This window comes from Silene latifolia, chromosome 6 (genome assembly GCF_048544455.1).
Source record: "Silene latifolia isolate original U9 population chromosome 6, ASM4854445v1, whole genome shotgun sequence".
NCBI lineage: Eukaryota > Viridiplantae > Streptophyta > Magnoliopsida > Caryophyllales > Caryophyllaceae > Silene > Silene latifolia.
In genome coordinates this window covers 67409809-67427821 of record NC_133531.1, presented here as the reverse complement: position 1 = coordinate 67427821, position 18013 = coordinate 67409809, and the positions used below count along the sequence as shown (strand labels likewise).

General features: G+C 33.7%; 2 protein-coding genes across 3 annotated transcripts; both read right to left on the bottom strand.

Moving 5' to 3' along the window:
• Positions 1 to 277: 277 nt before the first annotated feature.
• On the bottom strand, positions 278 to 816 carry LOC141588179 (uncharacterized). Its single transcript, XM_074409632.1, has 2 exons — positions 562 to 816; positions 278 to 496 (listed from the first exon to the last, which is right to left on the bottom strand). Exons 1-2 carry the CDS (start codon positions 814 to 816, stop codon positions 278 to 280), a joined length of 474 nt encoding a protein of 157 aa, XP_074265733.1.
• A 2016-nt stretch (positions 817 to 2832) lies between these two features.
• Positions 2833 to 7498, bottom strand: LOC141586850 (UDP-rhamnose/UDP-galactose transporter 6-like). Of its 2 annotated transcripts, none has more exons than XM_074408245.1 (6): positions 7287 to 7498; positions 6407 to 6595; positions 5492 to 5676; positions 5197 to 5397; positions 4275 to 4436; positions 2833 to 3447 (listed from the first exon to the last, which is right to left on the bottom strand). In XM_074408245.1, the coding sequence occupies exons 2-6, from the start codon at positions 6534 to 6536 to the stop codon at positions 3088 to 3090; spliced, it is 1038 nt and encodes a 345-aa protein (XP_074264346.1). In that variant the 5' UTR covers positions 6537 to 6595; positions 7287 to 7498; the 3' UTR covers positions 2833 to 3087. The 2 variants fall into 2 exon arrangements, with proteins under 2 accessions (XP_074264346.1, XP_074264347.1); XM_074408246.1 differs by lacking the exon at positions 7287 to 7498 and adding an exon at positions 7209 to 7279.
• Positions 7499 to 18013: the final 10515 nt, after the last annotated feature.

The window sequence follows — 18013 nt, the reverse complement described above, 5'->3', positions numbered from 1 at the left end:
GTATTACAATACGGGTGTTATTTCAGATCAAAGGGTACCAACTAACCTTAGACTGCTGACCACATAACCTCTTGTATCCACTAGATACTGAGTAAACACCCTTGTTGTCAATCCTCTGTCCATTCAAAAAACCAGGTTTCAGAATGTCTCTTACCTTGCAAATCTTACGCCAGGTCCAGCTAGAATTAGCAGTAGGAGTGTACTCATGCCAATCCTTGCCCTTCATATAGACATGGTCAACCCATCTTATCCACATATGATCTGATTTAGCTGCCAATCACCAGGTATACTTACCAATGACAGCCTGATTCCATAGCCTAGCATTAACAATGTTCAACCCCCCATATCTCTTCTCATTGCAAATCTTCTCCCATGACACAGCAGGGGTTTTCAAATACTGATCAGACCCTGACCAGAGACAGTTCCTACAAATCCCCTCAATTCTATCAATAACAGTAAGAGGGATCACAAAGACTCTAGTCCAGAAGGAGTGCAACTGAGTCAACACAGCCCTAATGAGAACAAGCATGCCTGCATAACTTAGTTTTTTGGCCCCCTCACCCCATGATTCTTCCCACCACCTTTTTCCACGAGTCTGGTGCAGTCACCAACATCCATCCTGTTGTAAGAGATAGGAATACCTAGGTAACGAAAAGGGAACACTCCAACTTTAAAACCAGACAAATGTAGAATATAATCCACCTCAGCAGGAGCCATACCATTAAAATAAATCTCAGATTTCTCATTGTTCATAGCAAGTCCTGAAGCAGCAGAGAAGGTGGCAAAAATTCTAAGGATAATTGTAATGGAGCCCATGTCCCCTCTGCTAAACATCAACAGGTCAATCTTACTGATAATCTTACCCTAAGACTTTGGGTAAGTCTTGATCCCACTTTCAAAGGAAATTATCTCAGTGCATCTTATGTGTCATTTCTTTTAGTTCTCTTTTTTAAGTTTGTTTAAAAATAAGTGAAATGGAAAAGTAGAGTCTGAGCGAGATAAGTCTAACAGGTAATGTATAAAGTATGAGGTGAATCTCAGCAATAAAGAAATAATAAAAGCAAGTGGAAAGTTGATATGGCAGACTCTCAAGACTTGTGAGAGTCTTACTGGATAATCTTACCCTTAGTCTTGTTATCTTGTGAAAGACGGGTTTAAACTAATATAGTTGTAAAATAGATTCAACACAATCCTATTAGCAGTTAAAAATGGGTATTAAAAAAATCCACTTTTACAATATTTTTATATAAACTGTCTTACACAAGTGTTTGTATTGGTATACAGTTTTAGACTATTTAAGCCAATTGTCATATTCTCTTATGTAACCAAATGAAGAATAGGTGTTAATGAGCCGTTGATTATGTTACTCACTCCATCCCATTTTTATTGTTCCCTTTGCTCCAAAATGTATCACATTTTCATTGTCTCTTTTCTAGATTTAGTATAATAAATTAGTATACTACAGTTATTGCCCCTAGTTTTTTTTTTTAACCAACCCTCATCCTATCAAAATGATATTGTCCATTTTACTTTTAATTGAAGGAATAGAATATTAACTTTACCCTATTCTTAAATCCTTCTATAAAAAAAGGACAATAAAAGTATGATAGAGGGAGAGGGAGGGAGTATTAAAATTCCTTAATTTGGGTTGGAGGGCCAAGTTACAAAGACTTAGTGGCCACACGTGCTCATATTGTCCTTTGGATGACGTGGTCCAATATAAGTAAAAGATTAGGCCTCTTATGGTTGGGCTGGGCTGGGCTGGGCTGGGCTGGGCTAGCTGTTTCCCCCAACTATTTGTCAACATTCACTCACTTCTACTCACCAGACATCAGACAGACACCACACCCGAGTAGATCCGATAAACGAGTCAATTTGCTAAATAAAAATTGGTAAATAGTTACCCTCCAATTCACTATGATCTTTCACATTATTTTTTGGGGAATTTTTAAGAGGAAGGAGATTTGTGGTGGAAAATGGAGGAAAATGAAAATAAGAGAGAATGTGGGGTCACAAGTCATAAAAACCACAAATAATAGACTAATAAAGAAAGTGGAAGAACTTAGTGAATTTGCCATTTTCGGAATTGTGGAACATCTTAGTGAATAGGACTTATTATCATAATATAGTTACATTTTCTTCGTTACAAAAGGGACTAGCCGAGTTAATTGTTTTTAGCTACTAAAATTAAACAGTTTTACAATAATAATGTAGGTTAATTAGTGGTCATTCAGTATATTATTGTTGAAATCTCATTTTCAATAACGCGTTTTGAATGTTGAGGACCAGTTTGTTTACTGTTTCCTAACATGCCTTCTAAAACCAAGTCCATTAACCAAATTAAAGATCTGCCTACAATACCTCTCATAATACGATACAACTTTCTGTACAACCTTCCTTCAGGATATGTATTCCGTGTGTAGAGACTATTTTGAAATTGGTCAAGCTCCACACAGACCGGTTACATATAGGCATGTAAACATGAGAACCAGTAGACTCGTGTAACCCAACAAACCGGTCAGATGCCTTGTTAGTTTTTGTTTGCTCATCTGTCCAATTTACGACTGAGCTATCAAGGTTCCCGCTGTGTTTATAGTAAAATAATTGAGAGCAAGCTGTAGTGACCAATTACGAGTGCAAGTCTCAAATGAAGATATAATACCATTGGTTTATCAGTCATTAGCTCCGTCCACGATTGGACATTGATTGATAACAAACCAGTCTGACTTCTCTTATTGACTTTCCCAGTCTTGTGTTTCACCTAGACCCGCTTCAATATAGACTATGAGAAGTTGGTATCGAATTCAAAAGAAAAAGGGAAATCTGTGAAAGTATAACAAAGATCCTTAATGCTAATCAGGACGATAATAACTTGTCAATCGAGTTCATAAGTACAATAATTTTTGAGGAAAAATCTGATAGATGATGTGTATGCTAACTTCACAATGGGAATTACAATTCACAAGACAAAGAATTGGTTCTCTACTAATGCTGTGTATTTCTGATCTTTACTCTTATATAATTCAGGACAAACAATTAAACTAGCAACCTCTGATCTTAATCAGCAGCCATAATTTTAGAGGCCATCTATTTAAGATCATGCTTCTCGTTCAGAATCGGCATTTTCTCATCTACCTGACCCAATTCTAGCAATTTATCTCTATCTTCTTGCTCGATTTCTGAGAGTGTTGGGGTAAAACGTTCCTTACCTCCTGGCTTGGTGGAAGCATTGCTGTACCATATCATTCCCAAAATAGCAATCATCATACCGACAACAACGTGCCAATTGAGACCCTCTTTCCCGAAGAAGGTAAATCCGAGGATTAGCACGAGGATAGTCTTCATGTGACCGATCACTTGGAAGGACACGGCTGAGAATCTACCAATGCAGATAAACTGGCTGAGGTTGGTCCCAATTGCAATTATGCAGGACAAGATTATGAAGAACTGCAGAATATGATACACTTTAGTTAGTTACATAGATATCAATGAGCCAAAAACATAAAGCATTATTAGTTATAAAAAGGGCCAAAGACTGAGATACTCAGCTGTATTGTAGGATATTACACGAGTCTGAGTTACATGGATTAATTCACTACATTTGCCGCTGTTAGCTTTAAAAAATTTCATTATCGAAGTTAATACATTTTCACTTAATTCCATTCTTATTGAGCATATGGAATAGCATCACAATCTAGTTTCCAATCAATGTATAGGCGGCCTAAGTTTTATAATACGGAGTATGACCAATAAATTTAAGTCAGCTGGGTAATGGAAGACAGGATTGAATCGAGTTTTTTCACGCAATAACTCAAATCATGTCCAAAATTTTGAACTTCAACATCTCATTAGATTTAGTAGGTAAGCATATCGGTAAAATTTAGCAACTTGTATTCAGAAAGCACCCTGAGTAAAAAGTAAATTCCGAAGATCTGATGCTTGAGTGATTCTTGAATATAAGCTCAAACGCAAAGAGTCCATTTTCATTTCTAGTGTTCATCCAGAGAATGAAGTTGTAAATAAATAAAATCCAATTCAGGGTGTAGTAAAAGCTCCGCACATGTGCGGCTGGGTCAATGTTGATTAGGTTCAAACTCTGTTCAAATATACCAGCATTAAATAGCTTTACCAGGTAAACTAACAAACTTTGCACTTCTGATTGTATACATGATACAAAAGATGAATGCTTTGAATTTCCCCACCTCCATGGAAATCATTCATTAATTAGAAGGAAAACTATGCATCAATTGGATGACAACTCAAGGAATGCTTACCACAGCGATTTCAGAGTAGGGATAGGCATCAACCCTTTTCTCAGTCAGCCAATAGTCTAGAAAGGGCCCTACAACCAGTAGGGAAGCAGCCTGCACTGGAGCAGTGCGGCCCAATAGATTGAAAGAGCTTATATTGTATTTGTGTTGTAGATGATGCACATACTGCACAAAAAAAAAACGAGATTTAATCAATAAATAAACTGAACTTTGATGGTTGATCTTGTGAAAAGATGGAGAGACATAAAACCCTTGTGTCGTCCCTCGTCTCCATAAACAATTATTTCTTCTCAAAAAATAAAGTTCGCAAGCTCTGCCACAACCGAGATCTAGACAGATATAGGGATCTAGCATAATAGTCCAAGAGGGGGCAACTAGGCATGATATTAGTTCTTTTTTTTTCTTTGATAGAAAAATAATAGTTTACTTGATAGCACAAATGTGTTGGGAGGACAAGAGGTCCACCGAACAACAAATTAGAAATCCCTTCAACTCCTTCAAAGTTCAAACCAAGGTAAACATTAAAATTATTGAACTAATATTCTTGGAATACTGATTGCAGTGTACAGTTTAGAATAAAACAATAATTCCTTGTGTGGATAGAAAGTTGGATCGAAGGGAAGGGAATGGAGAGAGGATTCTAGTTTCCTTCCTAGTTCCTACAAGAGAAATTGATATCCTTTCGAAAAATAAGGTTTGGAAGGAAAATACCATTACTCTATTTGCCCTCCCCGTTCCTCCTAATGTCCTATCCAAACAACGCCTAAGAGATTGGACGACAACTAAAACACCAACTAAATAAAATCCAATCAAGAGAATAGACAGCTTTTAGGGTGATCCAACATCATCCAATTTGCAGATACAGAAGAAATTTATATGGAACTTGCAGTTTAAGACCAGATAAATCCCAAGTTTCATGACTTACATACTGTTGCAGAGCAGTGCTCCAAACTGCCACGAAAGCGGCAATGAAACCTTTTGCATTGACTGAAACATCAGTGACAGTGCAAACTCCAACACCCATCAGAACTAAACCGATGCTAAGCTTGGTGTCTCTAGAGTATCGCACCTTGTCCAATACCACTTCAAGAAAACAAGATACTGGGATCATGCTCAGCTTTGCTATCTGAAAAGCATGGCAGACATTATTGGTAAGATTTACCTTTTATTCAAACCTGAGCCCTTTAACTTTAAGCTTCTTGCAATTTAAGTCAATTAACCTGATAAAATCCCACAGAATTCCACATCAAGCTAACATTCATCCCTACAATCGAGAAGTTGGCAAAGAGAACAAACTTCACAATCTCTGAAAATGGCAGTTCTGTTGGCTGTATATATCCAAGCCATTGGAGTAATGAAGTCAATAACGTGGTTGTTCCAAAATGAAGACCAGTTAATGTTGTAGCTGTAACAAACGACAATAAGACAAAACTTAGTAAGTCATCATGATCGGATATTTAAGCTATCAAACATAAAAGCTGATATTCTGAACATTTTAGCTCTAAAAAAGATGATAGAAATTTGAACACAAGATTAAAGCACTTCAATGATTTTTATTTAATCCCATTGATGTTTATCATTGTTTGGCTGGCATAAGCAATTAAAGGAATACGGAGGAGGAAATTTTGAACCAAAAAAATTACTCCGTGTATTTATCATTGCCTGACTGGGAATAAGTTGGGGGTCATTGCGCGCACCACCACTCGCTCACTGCCTCTAGAGATAATTTTTATCCAGTATGCAAGGAATATCAGCTGAGTGGCGACGAAGTGTCGCCGATATAATTATTCAACACTCCCCCAATCCTAAAAACAACACCGCCCACATTCCCACCCCCTGCACCCAGCAGAAATATTTCGCTCTGAAAAACACAGATGCGGTCATCCGTTATTGCTCATTCTCAGCATCTTCTTGAACACCATAACCGTATACATCGTTGGCAGTTTCACACCAAGGCACTCATCACGGATCCATAATCAAAATGATTTGAGTTGACATGAAAGGGCAATCCAAATACTAACGACGATTAACATAATTCCTAGACAAGAGATGACAGAGCCAAACCAACAACTCCTATTTGTGATGTACTCAGAAAGCCAAAAAAACAAGTAGAATGACAAATTATGAAAACTCACCAAATGTAAAACCATATGTCGCCATTAAGGCCTTGTTGACAAGAATGATCCCCACAGAAGTGACAACATTAAAAGACCAAGCCCCCAAATCTAGAACCAACTTCATATCTTTTTTCCCTGGGGCAGACATGGTCAGATGCTGTTACCACCGAAGCTTTGTCGTGAATTACAAGCCCCAGTATACCTCAACTGAAGAACAAAAACACAAGATATAAGGCTCTATGAATCAATCTAGATCACACCCTCCACAACCCTAGTTCCAGTAAAAACAGTACACAGCAGCAGCATCATCAACAACAACAACAACAACAACAACAACAACAACAACAAAAGGCCAAAATAAAATCACGTGACAAAACACGAAACGTATAAGCTCACCTTTCAGTGATAGCAACATGCAAATTGCAAAGGTATAAGCTTTATACTATGATATTTGTATATGACTGTCATTGTTTAACTACTAAAGAAGGAAAATCTTTGAAGGAAAACCAGAATTAATTGGTCCTCATGGAGGAACAACCTGGAGTTGATCCCGCTGAAAGCAGGATGAACACGGTTCAGATGTACGCAGCCTTATTCGTATAAATACGAAATACCCACTACAGTAGTGGTAAATTGAACATGCAAAATTACGATTAACAAAACAACAGAATTCTGTAAATGTAAAATGAGTTGCTAATCTTGATCTAACCCAATTAAGTAAATGTACCCAGTTGAAAACTGAGCTACTAGATCTTGTTATTCCATGACATATACGGAGTACATGATACATAAACACAACATAATTAAAAAACATACATACTGTAATGATTAAGGAATGATGTGAGTATAAGATTCAAAATTGAAGAAAGTAAATTGAAATTAAAAAACAATGGCACACCTTTCTTTATGTCTGGGATATAATAGAGGGATGAAAATGATGAGCAGAAAAGTAAATAAGTAGAGGAAGAATGGGTTAAGATTTAAGAAGAAGACAATAAATGTGAGGGTTTCGCAATCACCATTAAAGTGAGAGATAGGTAGTGTGTAAAATAGAGAGAGAAGGGGCCCAAAGTTGTGGAAATACAATAACAAAGTTTTGATTTATCAGTTATTGACCCGGTTGGACTTGCCGTATTCATTTACAAAGTTTTTTTTTTTTTTTTTTTTCGTACCATTCGATTTTTATTGGAATTTGAGTTGGGTAGGATTATTCACAAAATCTCATTATAGACGACACATATCCGTCTATAATTAAAGACGGGTCAAATACAATAACACATTCCTAATAGGACAAGCAACAAGTGGAGTGGTGGAGGCCAAAAATATGACCACTTTCAAGCTATTTGACCCGTCTTTAGCTATAGACGGATATATCCGTCTATAGCAAGACTAGCTGAGGATTATTAGGCGGTAAAGTTTTTCATCATGAGTTTTAATACCGAGACATCCATTTATAAAATAACGGAACTTACTTATTAACTTTGTGAAGAAGCTTAATAACTCTCTAAATGAACTCGTTAACCGGGTGTTGGATCGAAAATTAGTAGAATTAGTTACCGCAAATGTTAGGTTGGGGACTGGGGTAGCAACCAAAGTCCCACATTGGAAAAAAAAAGATGAATTTGTTTATAAGTGTTTCATCACTCGATTAATATGAGGCCTTTTGGAAAGGAACCCAAAAACAAATACGTGTGGGCTTGACCTAAAACAACAATATCATACTAATATGATGGTGTGGTAGAGGCGGTAGTCGCAACATGTGGTATCAGAGCCGATTGGGTCCACTATGTAGTGGCCCAAGGAAGTGGACCCGCCTTAGCCAATGTGGATGAACGTCCTCAGTCGGTGTGGCCTTGTTATTGGGGATATATGTGAGTGTCTTAAGTAGAAAATCTTCCTGTTAATGTGGTGATGATCAAGCAACTAGTCTTGTTTGGTGATAACGGCGGTGTAAGATGGGCAAATATTATTGTTGGAGGGGAGGATAATGATGTGGTCATTGGTTTCAGGATTTTGATGTATTTTTTGAAACAATCAAGTAATCTTCGTACTTTGGATTGGACAATAACTCATTACGTATTTTTGTCCTATTTAATGTCTCGATCCAATCAGTACAGCTTAATGAAAAAAAATATAAAAATATGTGAAATTAACAATGGATTTTAATGAAAGTAGAAATGGCGCAAAAAATACAGTACTATAACATAATAATGATACGAAAAATTAAGAAAATAAAAATAGTACTCCCTCATATTCAATATAAACTTCCCTATTTTCATTTTCATCTATTCACAATAACTTCCCTATTTTCTTTTTTTGGTAAGTATTTGTGTGGTCCAAATTTTATTGTATGCTGGGGTAGTTTATTTTTGTGGTCCAAATTTATTTATATGGTGGGTAGTGTGTTTCCTTAATTTTTGTGTTAAAATAAAAGGAGAAGTTTATTGTGAATAGTAGGGAGTATGTATATATGCAAAACATGAGATCCTCGCTCATCATTCCTTACTAGGGATGTCAGCGGGGCGGGTATAAGCGGGTACTGGCCCGCACCCGTCCCAAATAGGGCGGGTATAGGTACAACTTTCGCGGGTGGTGGGGTGGGTACGGGTACGAAAATTCCACCCGCCATGGGTGGTGGGGCGGGGATGCGTTTTACGTCATACCCACCAAATACCCACCTACCTACCAATTATATATATATATATATATATATATATATATATATATATATATATATATATATATATATATATATATATATATATATATATATATATATATATATATATATATATATATATATATATATATATATATATAATCAAGTTCTCCTAAGTCCCTTACATCTATCATGTGTCCCTAAGTCTTCATATGGGCCTTTGGATGAAGGAGATGAAGGGAGGAGATTACATCTCAATGGAGGGCTAGAAATGCATCTAGCTAATCTCCCTTCCTAATCACTCTTAATCTCCTCCTCATTCTTATCATTCATTCATTCACTACTCTCTCATTAATTAATTCCAAAACAAAAAACCACATCTCTCTCATTCTCTCGTCCTCTCATCACCCCAAAAAAAAAAAAAAAAAAAAAAAAAAAAAACGACCACCCCAAACACCAACACTCCCGTCCTCTTCCTCACTCCCGGCCAACAACCACCCCAACCACTCCCGTCTACCACGCACCACACCGACCGCCTCCTCATCCTCTTTCCGCCTTTTTTTTTCTTTTTTTTTCTTCACCATATTTTCAGATCTCTTTGTTGAGATTTGTTTTTGATTTGTATTTTTGATTTCATTTTTGATTTCGTTTTTTTCATTGTTGTTTTCATTTATTTCGGTTTTCTGAGATTTGTATAATATGCAATGAGGTTTTGTTTTCATTTATTTCGTTTTCTCAGATTTGTTTTTGATTTCGTGTTTTTATTTCGTTTATTTCATTGTGTGTCTTTGTTTTCTTTTTCTTCCTCTTCCCTGTTTCGTTTTTTTTTTTTTTTGTTTTTTTTTTCAAAATTTTGTTTATGAATTTTTTTTCTTCTTTCCCAGATTTCGAATTTTTTTTTTTAATTTTTTTTTTGTTTACCACAACAACACCCGAAAATAGATCTCCTTTTTTTTCATATCAAATCTGTTTTTTTTTAAATAGATGTTGGTTGTTGTTGTTGGCGTGTTAGGTTTGGGATGGTGGTAGTAGTTGTGCTTGGTTTTTTTAGTGAGTCTTTTTTTTTGAGATTTTATTTGTTTTAAATATCGTCTTGTTATATATTTCGTATTTCAAATATCATCTTGTTTTTTTTTGTTTCAAATCCCGTCTTGTTTAAATTTATTATGTTATCTATTTAAAAAAAGTGTAAATATTTTTGGTGTTTTACATCGTTTTTTATTTTAGATCTAATATTGTTGGTGTTTATCTTGGTGTTTAAATATTGTTGGTGTTTTACATCGTTTTTTATTTTTTATTTTCGTTTTACATCATTTTTTATTTTAGATCTAATATTGTTGGTGTTTATCTTGGTTTTTTTACAAATCTCGCCTTGTTAATATCAGTTAAAATTTCACTTTTTTTTTGTTAAAATTACACTTTTTTTCGTTAAAATTACACCTTTTTTTCTGTTAAAATTACACTTTTTTTCGTTAAAATTACACTTTTTCCTGTTAAAATTACACTTTTTTCTATTACAATTACACTTTTTCTTGTTGGAATTACACTTTTTCTTGTTACAATTACACTTTTTCCTATTAAAATTACACTTTTTCTTGTTCGAATTACACTTTTTCTTGTCACAATTACACTTTTTCTTCTTACAATTACACTTTTTTTTGTTACAATTACACTTTTTATTTTAAAATTACACTCAATTCTGTTACAATTACACTTTTTCCTGTTAAAATTACACTTTTTCTTGTTGGAATTACACTTTTTCTTGTTACAATTACACTTTTTCTGTCACAATTACACTTTTTCTTCTTACAATTACACTTTTTTTGTTACAATTACACTTTTTATGTTAAAATTATACTCAATTCTGTTACAATTACACTTTTTCTTGTTAAAATTACACTTTTTCTTGTTGGAATTACATTTTTTTTCCTTTAAAATTACACCTTTCTACTTTAAAATTACACTTTTTTCGGTTAAAATTACACTTTTTCCTGTTAAAATTACACTTATCTCTATTAATGACTAAAGTTACACTCTTGGACTAAAGTTAAACAGACTAATTTGGACTATTTGGACAATTTGGACTAACTAATTTGGACAATTTGGACAATATAGACTAACTAATTTGGACTATTTGGACGAACTAATGGAGTTTACGACTAAATTGAATACAATATTTACAACTAAATTTGGACTAAAATTATACAATTTTGGACTAAAAATACATTTTTGGACCGAAAATACACTATTTACTTAATAATTTTGAACTAATAATACACTATTTACGACTAAATTTAGAGTAAAATTACACAATTAGAACTAAAGTTACACAATTCATTTATTTTGAGTCATTTAGATTGTGCAATTCCAATCATTGTCCACTAAAGTGTAACTTAGTAAATTGATAGTGTGTGTATCTTTTATCATTTTATGAGTGTAATTTTAGTCCACAAAAGTGTAATTTTAGTCCAAAAAAGTATAATTTTAGTCTACAAATGTGTAACTTTAATCCACAAATGTATAAATTTAGTCTACAAAAGTGTAATTTTAGTCCACGAAAGTGTAATTTTAGTCCATAAAAGTGTAATTTTAATCCAAATGTATAACTATAGTCCGAATTTGTGTATCTTTAGTCCAAATTGTGTAATTTTAGTCCAAATTGTGTAATTTTAGTCCAAATTTCTGTAACTTCAGTCCAAATTGTTCTAACTTTAATCCAAAAGCGTAACTTTAGTCATTGAGAAGATAACCTTAGTAGAGATAAATGTAACTTTAATGAAGACAAGTGTAATTTTAAAGGAAAAAAGTGTAATTTTAACAGAAAAAAGTGTAATTTTAACGGAAAAAAGTGTAATTTTAACAAGGAAAAAACTGTCATTTTAACAAAAAAAAATGTAATTTTAACGGAAAAAAGTGTAATTTTAACAAGGAAAAAACTGTCATTTTAACAAAAAAAAATGTAATTTTAACGGAAAAAAGTGTAATTTGGAAAAAAGTGTAATTTTAACCGATAAAGTAATTTTAATAGATCCTAAATCACACAATACCAAAAGAAAAATTTAAATACGAAATTTGGCAAATATATATAACAAGACGGATATTAACAAAGTGATATCAACAAGAAAAAAGTAAAAAATGAGATTTCATAACTAATAGATTTAGTACTATAATTTTAACCGGAAAAAAAGTGTAATTTTAACACAAAAAAGTGTAATTTTAACGGAAAAAAGTGTATTTTTAACAAGGAAAAAACTTGTGATTTTACCCCAAAAAAGTGTAATTTTAACGGAAAAAAGTGTAATTTTAACGAAAAAAAGTGTAATTTTAACCGATAAAGTAATTTTAATAGATCCTAAATCACACAATACCAAAAGAAAATTTTAAATACGAAATTTGGCAAATATATATAACAAGACGAATATTAACAAAGTGATATCAACAAGAAAAAAGTAAAAAATGAGATTTCATAACTAATAGATTTAGTACTAAAATCAAACTATAATTTGTAAGAATTTCAATAACCGGAAAAAAAAAAGACCAAAACATGAAAATTGAAAAAAAAAAAAAAAAAAAAAAAAACGGAAATGAAAAAAAAAAAACGGAGATGGGTCAAAAAAAACAAAACATTAACTACAAAACGGTAATGAAAAAAAAAGACCAAAACATGAAAATTGAAAAAAAAATAACAAAACGGAAATGAACAAAAAAAAACGGGTCAATGAAAATTGATCTATTTTAGTAGATCTAAGATTAAAATAAAAAAAAACTCACAAATTTAAAACAATATTATATAGCAAGACGATATAAGGAGAAAAAAACAACAACAACAAAAAATAAAAAGAACACCCAAACATCAAGTTTTTAAAAAAAAAAAAATTAAAAAAATGACGTCGTGGCGGCGGCGGCGGTGGTAGTGGTGGCGGTGGCGACTGTGGTGGTGTCCGGTGGGTGGTGGTAGGTGAATGAAGAATATATGAGTAAATGATTTATTTGGATTTTTTGGGTTTTTTATTTGTTTGGTTTTTTGGATTTTTTTTTCTTGGGTTTTTTTTAGAGAATATGGAGAAGTGAGATATAGAGAGAGAATGAGGAGATGTGATAATGAAAGGTTAATGATTAGTGATGAGAACTAATGGAGTTAATAAGAAAATTAGAGGAAGAGAGCAAAATTAGAGGATTAACCATCTTTTTTGTGTTTCATCCTATCCCTTCATTTTCAAGATCCAAAGGCTCACAATGAGACTTATGGACTCACATGTAAGAGGTGGACTTACATGATCTTATTACTATATATATATATATATATATATATATATATATATATATATATATATATGGGTGTTGCTTTTTCACATACGGACTTTACTCTATCACATACATTTTTTCATAAAGTTTCCATACTATACCCTTTTCCTAAATCTAAACAAATTAGGTTTTACATATACTTTCTCCCTAAAATTAAATCAAAATTGTTCGAGAAAATTAACAATGAATTAGATTTCTTCAATTAGTGAATTAGTTATTTTGTTTGTAATTACTAAAAACTTGTTTACGAGTATTAATTATTTTGAATCATAATTAGGGTTTATAATGGCGGAGGGCATGAGGGTTTGATTGTTGGACGGTGGTGATCGGAGCAAGCCAAGGAGGCTATGGTGGTCATGGTGGGCGGAGCAAGGAGAGGGAGTGCAGGGGGGCGATTGTAGGGGGACGACAATGGTCGGACGGGGCTGGGGACGACGGTGGTTGGCGGGACGTAGGACGCCGTTGGTCGGCTAGGTCTGGGGACAGCGGTGGTCGGCTGGTGCTGGGGCTGGAGATAAGGCGGTTCTCGGGGAGGGGAACGCTAGTAGTCGCAGGGGGCGGGGAGTGCGGCGCAGAGGGAGTGTGGCCGAGGTCGGACGGCGTGAGTTCGGCCGGAGTAAAGGTTGCCGGTAAATGGTCTGACGGAGGTGGTGAATGAAGGTGGGTGCTGATGATTAGTGAAGGGAAAAAAAAATTACTTCTAAAAGATGAAAAATGACAAGGTTAAAGTTGTAATTGACGTATGTGAAAGAGTAATATTCGTATGTGAAAAAGCAATACCGATATATATATATATATATATATATATATATAGAGAGAGAGAGAGAGAGAGAGAGAGAGAGAGAAGGCTTCTTATAAGCCCACTACATCTAATAAGTCCCTAAGTCCTTATAAGAGCCCTTGGATGGAAGGGATGGAGAGATGAGATTACATCTCATTCAAAGGTCACAATTCTCCCTCCCTAATCTCCTTCCCTAATTGTGTATAACTCTACCTAATTTTGTACAACTCTACCACCATTCTAATCTCCCAACTCACTTCCTCATTCACTCATCCTCTCTCATTTCTCACATTCACTCATTCTCTCTCATTTTCTTCCACCCTCTCTAAAAAAAAAAAAACCAAGTTCATAAAAAAAAAACCAAACTAAAACAAAACAAAAAAAACCACTCCACCTCCACCTCCATCACCCTCACCACCCGACCTCCCTTCTTCCCGGCCCACCACCACCCGACCTCCCTCCCTTCTTCCCAGCCCACCACCCGACCTCCCTCCCTTCTTCCCAGCCCACCATCCGACCTCCCTTCTTCCAAGCCCACCACCCGACCTCCCTCCTCCATCAACCAACAACAACAACGCCAACAACAACGCCAACAACAACCAGCAACAACAACCAACAACATCCCGACCGCCTCTGCCGACAGCCCACGCCCACCACCGCGACAACCATGGCCCCACAACCTTTCTCCCTCCCTGCTGCCGCACCACCTTTCTCCCTCCCTGCTGCCGCCTAAACACCACCCGCTTTCTTTGCCTTTCTTTCTTTCTCTTCTATCTCTACCGCCTTTTCCTTTCTCCCTCCCTGCTCTTCCTTTCTCCTTTTTTTCTTTCTTTTTTTTCGTCCTTTATTTTTTTGGACTGAAGTTTTACGGTTGATTTGTTTTTTTAGATCTATGTGTTTTTTTGTTTTTTTGATTTTTTATTGTTTTTGTTTTGTTTATTGTTTTTTATTATTATTGTTATTTGGTATTTGGTTATTTGGTTTTATTATTGTTATTTGTTTTTTTTGTTATTGTTATTGTTATTTGGTTTTTTTATTATTGTTATTTGGTTTTTGTCATTGTTATTTGATTTTTTATTGTAGATCTAGTTTTGGTTAGTTTTACGGTTTTTCTTCTTTTTAATTTTCAGATCTATATAGGAAATTAATTTTTTTTTTTTAAGTTTCATATTTTGGGCTAAAGTTATACAATAATCAAAATAGAGTTATACTATTAATGTCTAAAGTTATACATTGTATAAATTGAAGTTACACAAATTTGTTTTTTGATTTTCTGGACTAAAGTTATATATTTTGTCTATTAAAGTTATACACTGCGTGCATTAGAGTTATACACACGATATTTAAACTTGGTTTTGTTTGGTTTTTTTTTTAGATTTTAGATTTGGTTTTTTGTGATTGTTATTTGGTTTTTTGTTTTGTTATTGTTATTATTGTTATTTGGTTTTTAGTATTGTTTTTCAAGTTTTTTTATTTGTTTGATTTTATGATTTGTGTTATGTTTTGATTTTATTTTTTTTATTGTTTGATTTTTTTACTATTTACGACTAAAGTTATACATTTTATGACTAAAGTTATACATTTTATAACTAAAGTTATACAATTTTGTACTAAAGTTATACAAATTTGGACTACAATTATACAAAAAATGAACTAAAGTTATACAAAAATGAACCAAAGTTATACAAAAATGAACCAAAGTTATTCAAAAATCGACCAGAGTTATACAAAAATGCACCAAAGTTATACAAAAATTGGACTAAAGTCATACAACAATGGACTAAAGTTATACAAAAAATTGGACTAAAGTTATACAAAAATGAACCAAAGTTATACAAAAATGAACCAAAGTTATACAAAAATGCACCAGAGTTATACAAAAAATTGGCCTAAAGTTATACAAAAAATGAACCAAAGTTATACAAAAATGAACCAAAGTTATACAAAAATGAACCAAAGTTATTCAAAAATCGACCAGAGTTATACAAAAATGCACCAAAGTTATACAAAAATTGGACTAAAGTCATACAACAATGGACTAAAGTTATACAAAAAATTGGACTAAAGTTAAACAAAAATGAACCAAAGTTATACAAAAATGAACCAAACTTATACAAAAATGGGCGAGTTATACAAAAATGCACAGAGTTATACAAAAAATTGGACTAAAGTTATACAAAAATGAACCAAAGTTATACAAAAATGAACTGAGTTATACAAAAATGGACTGAGTTATACAAAAATGCACTGAGTTATACAAAAATGCACCAGAGTTATACAAAAGTTAGTCCATTTTTGTATAACTTTAGTCCATTTTTGTATAACTTTGGTTCATTTTTGTATAACTTTGGTTCATTTTTGTATAACTCTGGTTCATTTTTGTATAACTTTGGTTCATTTTTGTATAACTTTAGTCCATTTTTTGTCTAACTTTGGTGCATTTTTGTATAACTCTGGTCGATTTTTGTATAACTTTGGTTCATTTTTTGTATAACTTTGGTTCATTTTTGTATAACTTTGGTTCATTTTTGTATAACTCTGGTGCATTTTTGTATAACTCTGGTGCATTTTTGTATAACTCTGGTCCATTTTTGTATAACTTTGGTTCATTTTTGTATAACTTTGGTTCATTTTTTGTATAACTTTAGTCCAATTTTTTGTATAACTTTAGTCCAATTTTTGTATAACTTTAGTCTTTTTTTGTATAACTTTGGTCTATTTTTGTATAACTTTGGTTCATTTTTGTATAACTTTAGTCCATTATTGTCTTAGATGAAAAAAAGATCTCACAAAAAAAAAACGAGATTTAAAACACGAAATCTTAAAAAAAACGTATACCAAAAAGAGATTTAAGAAAATGAATAATAAATGAGAACTAACAAAATAAAAGACAACTAAAATAAAATAAAAGACAAAAAAATAATGAATGGAAAAAACAACTCAAAACATACAAATTAACACAAAAAAAAAAAAAAAAAAAAAAAAAACGCATCAGCGGCGGTGGGTCGGCGGCGGTGGGGTGGCGGCGGCGGGGGTGGTGGGTGGTTAGTTGGTGTCGGGTGGGGTGGTGGTGGGTGGTGGTGAATGAGGAAGAGAGGAGTGGGTGATTTATTTGGGTTTTTTGATTTATTTGGATTTTTTGAGTTTTTTTTATTTATTTGGATTTTTTGGGTTTTTTTTTTGAGGTTTTGAGAGAAGAGAAAAATGAAATGTGTGAGATGAGAGAGAAATGGGTGGGTAGAAAACAAATATATAGTAAATTAGTGGTTAATTAGGGTGGATTAGTGAAGGTGGAGAGAGATGGTGAGATTAGCTTATAAATACACTTTTTTGGGGTTGATCTCATCCCTCCATCTCCCTCCATCCAATGGCTCACAATAGGACTTATGGACTCATTATATATCTTGGCCTTACATGATCTCTTCTATATATATATATATATATATATATATATATATATATATATATATTATTCTGACTTTCGATAATGTTCTTTATTAATTTTATTGAAAATCCTAAACTTGGATTATAAATATGAAAACTTACGGAAATTCATAGTGATTAAACAACATTTTATTTTAAAAAGTATCGTCAAAAATTATGACATAGGTGGTTGGTGGGTAAACGGGGCGGGTACGGGTCTAGATTTTCATTTGGTGAGACGGGTACGGATATGGAAACTTGTACCCGCCACGGGTGATGGGACGGGTACGAGTATGGGAATTGCTTGGTGGGTACGAGTACGGGGGAGCCTATATTCACCACCGCCCCGCCCCGCCCCAATGACATCTCTATTCCTTACCTCATTTGACCCTTCATATAGTTGACATTTAACCTAATTGAGCCTAAACAATTCTTATCATTGTTATTGGGCAATAAG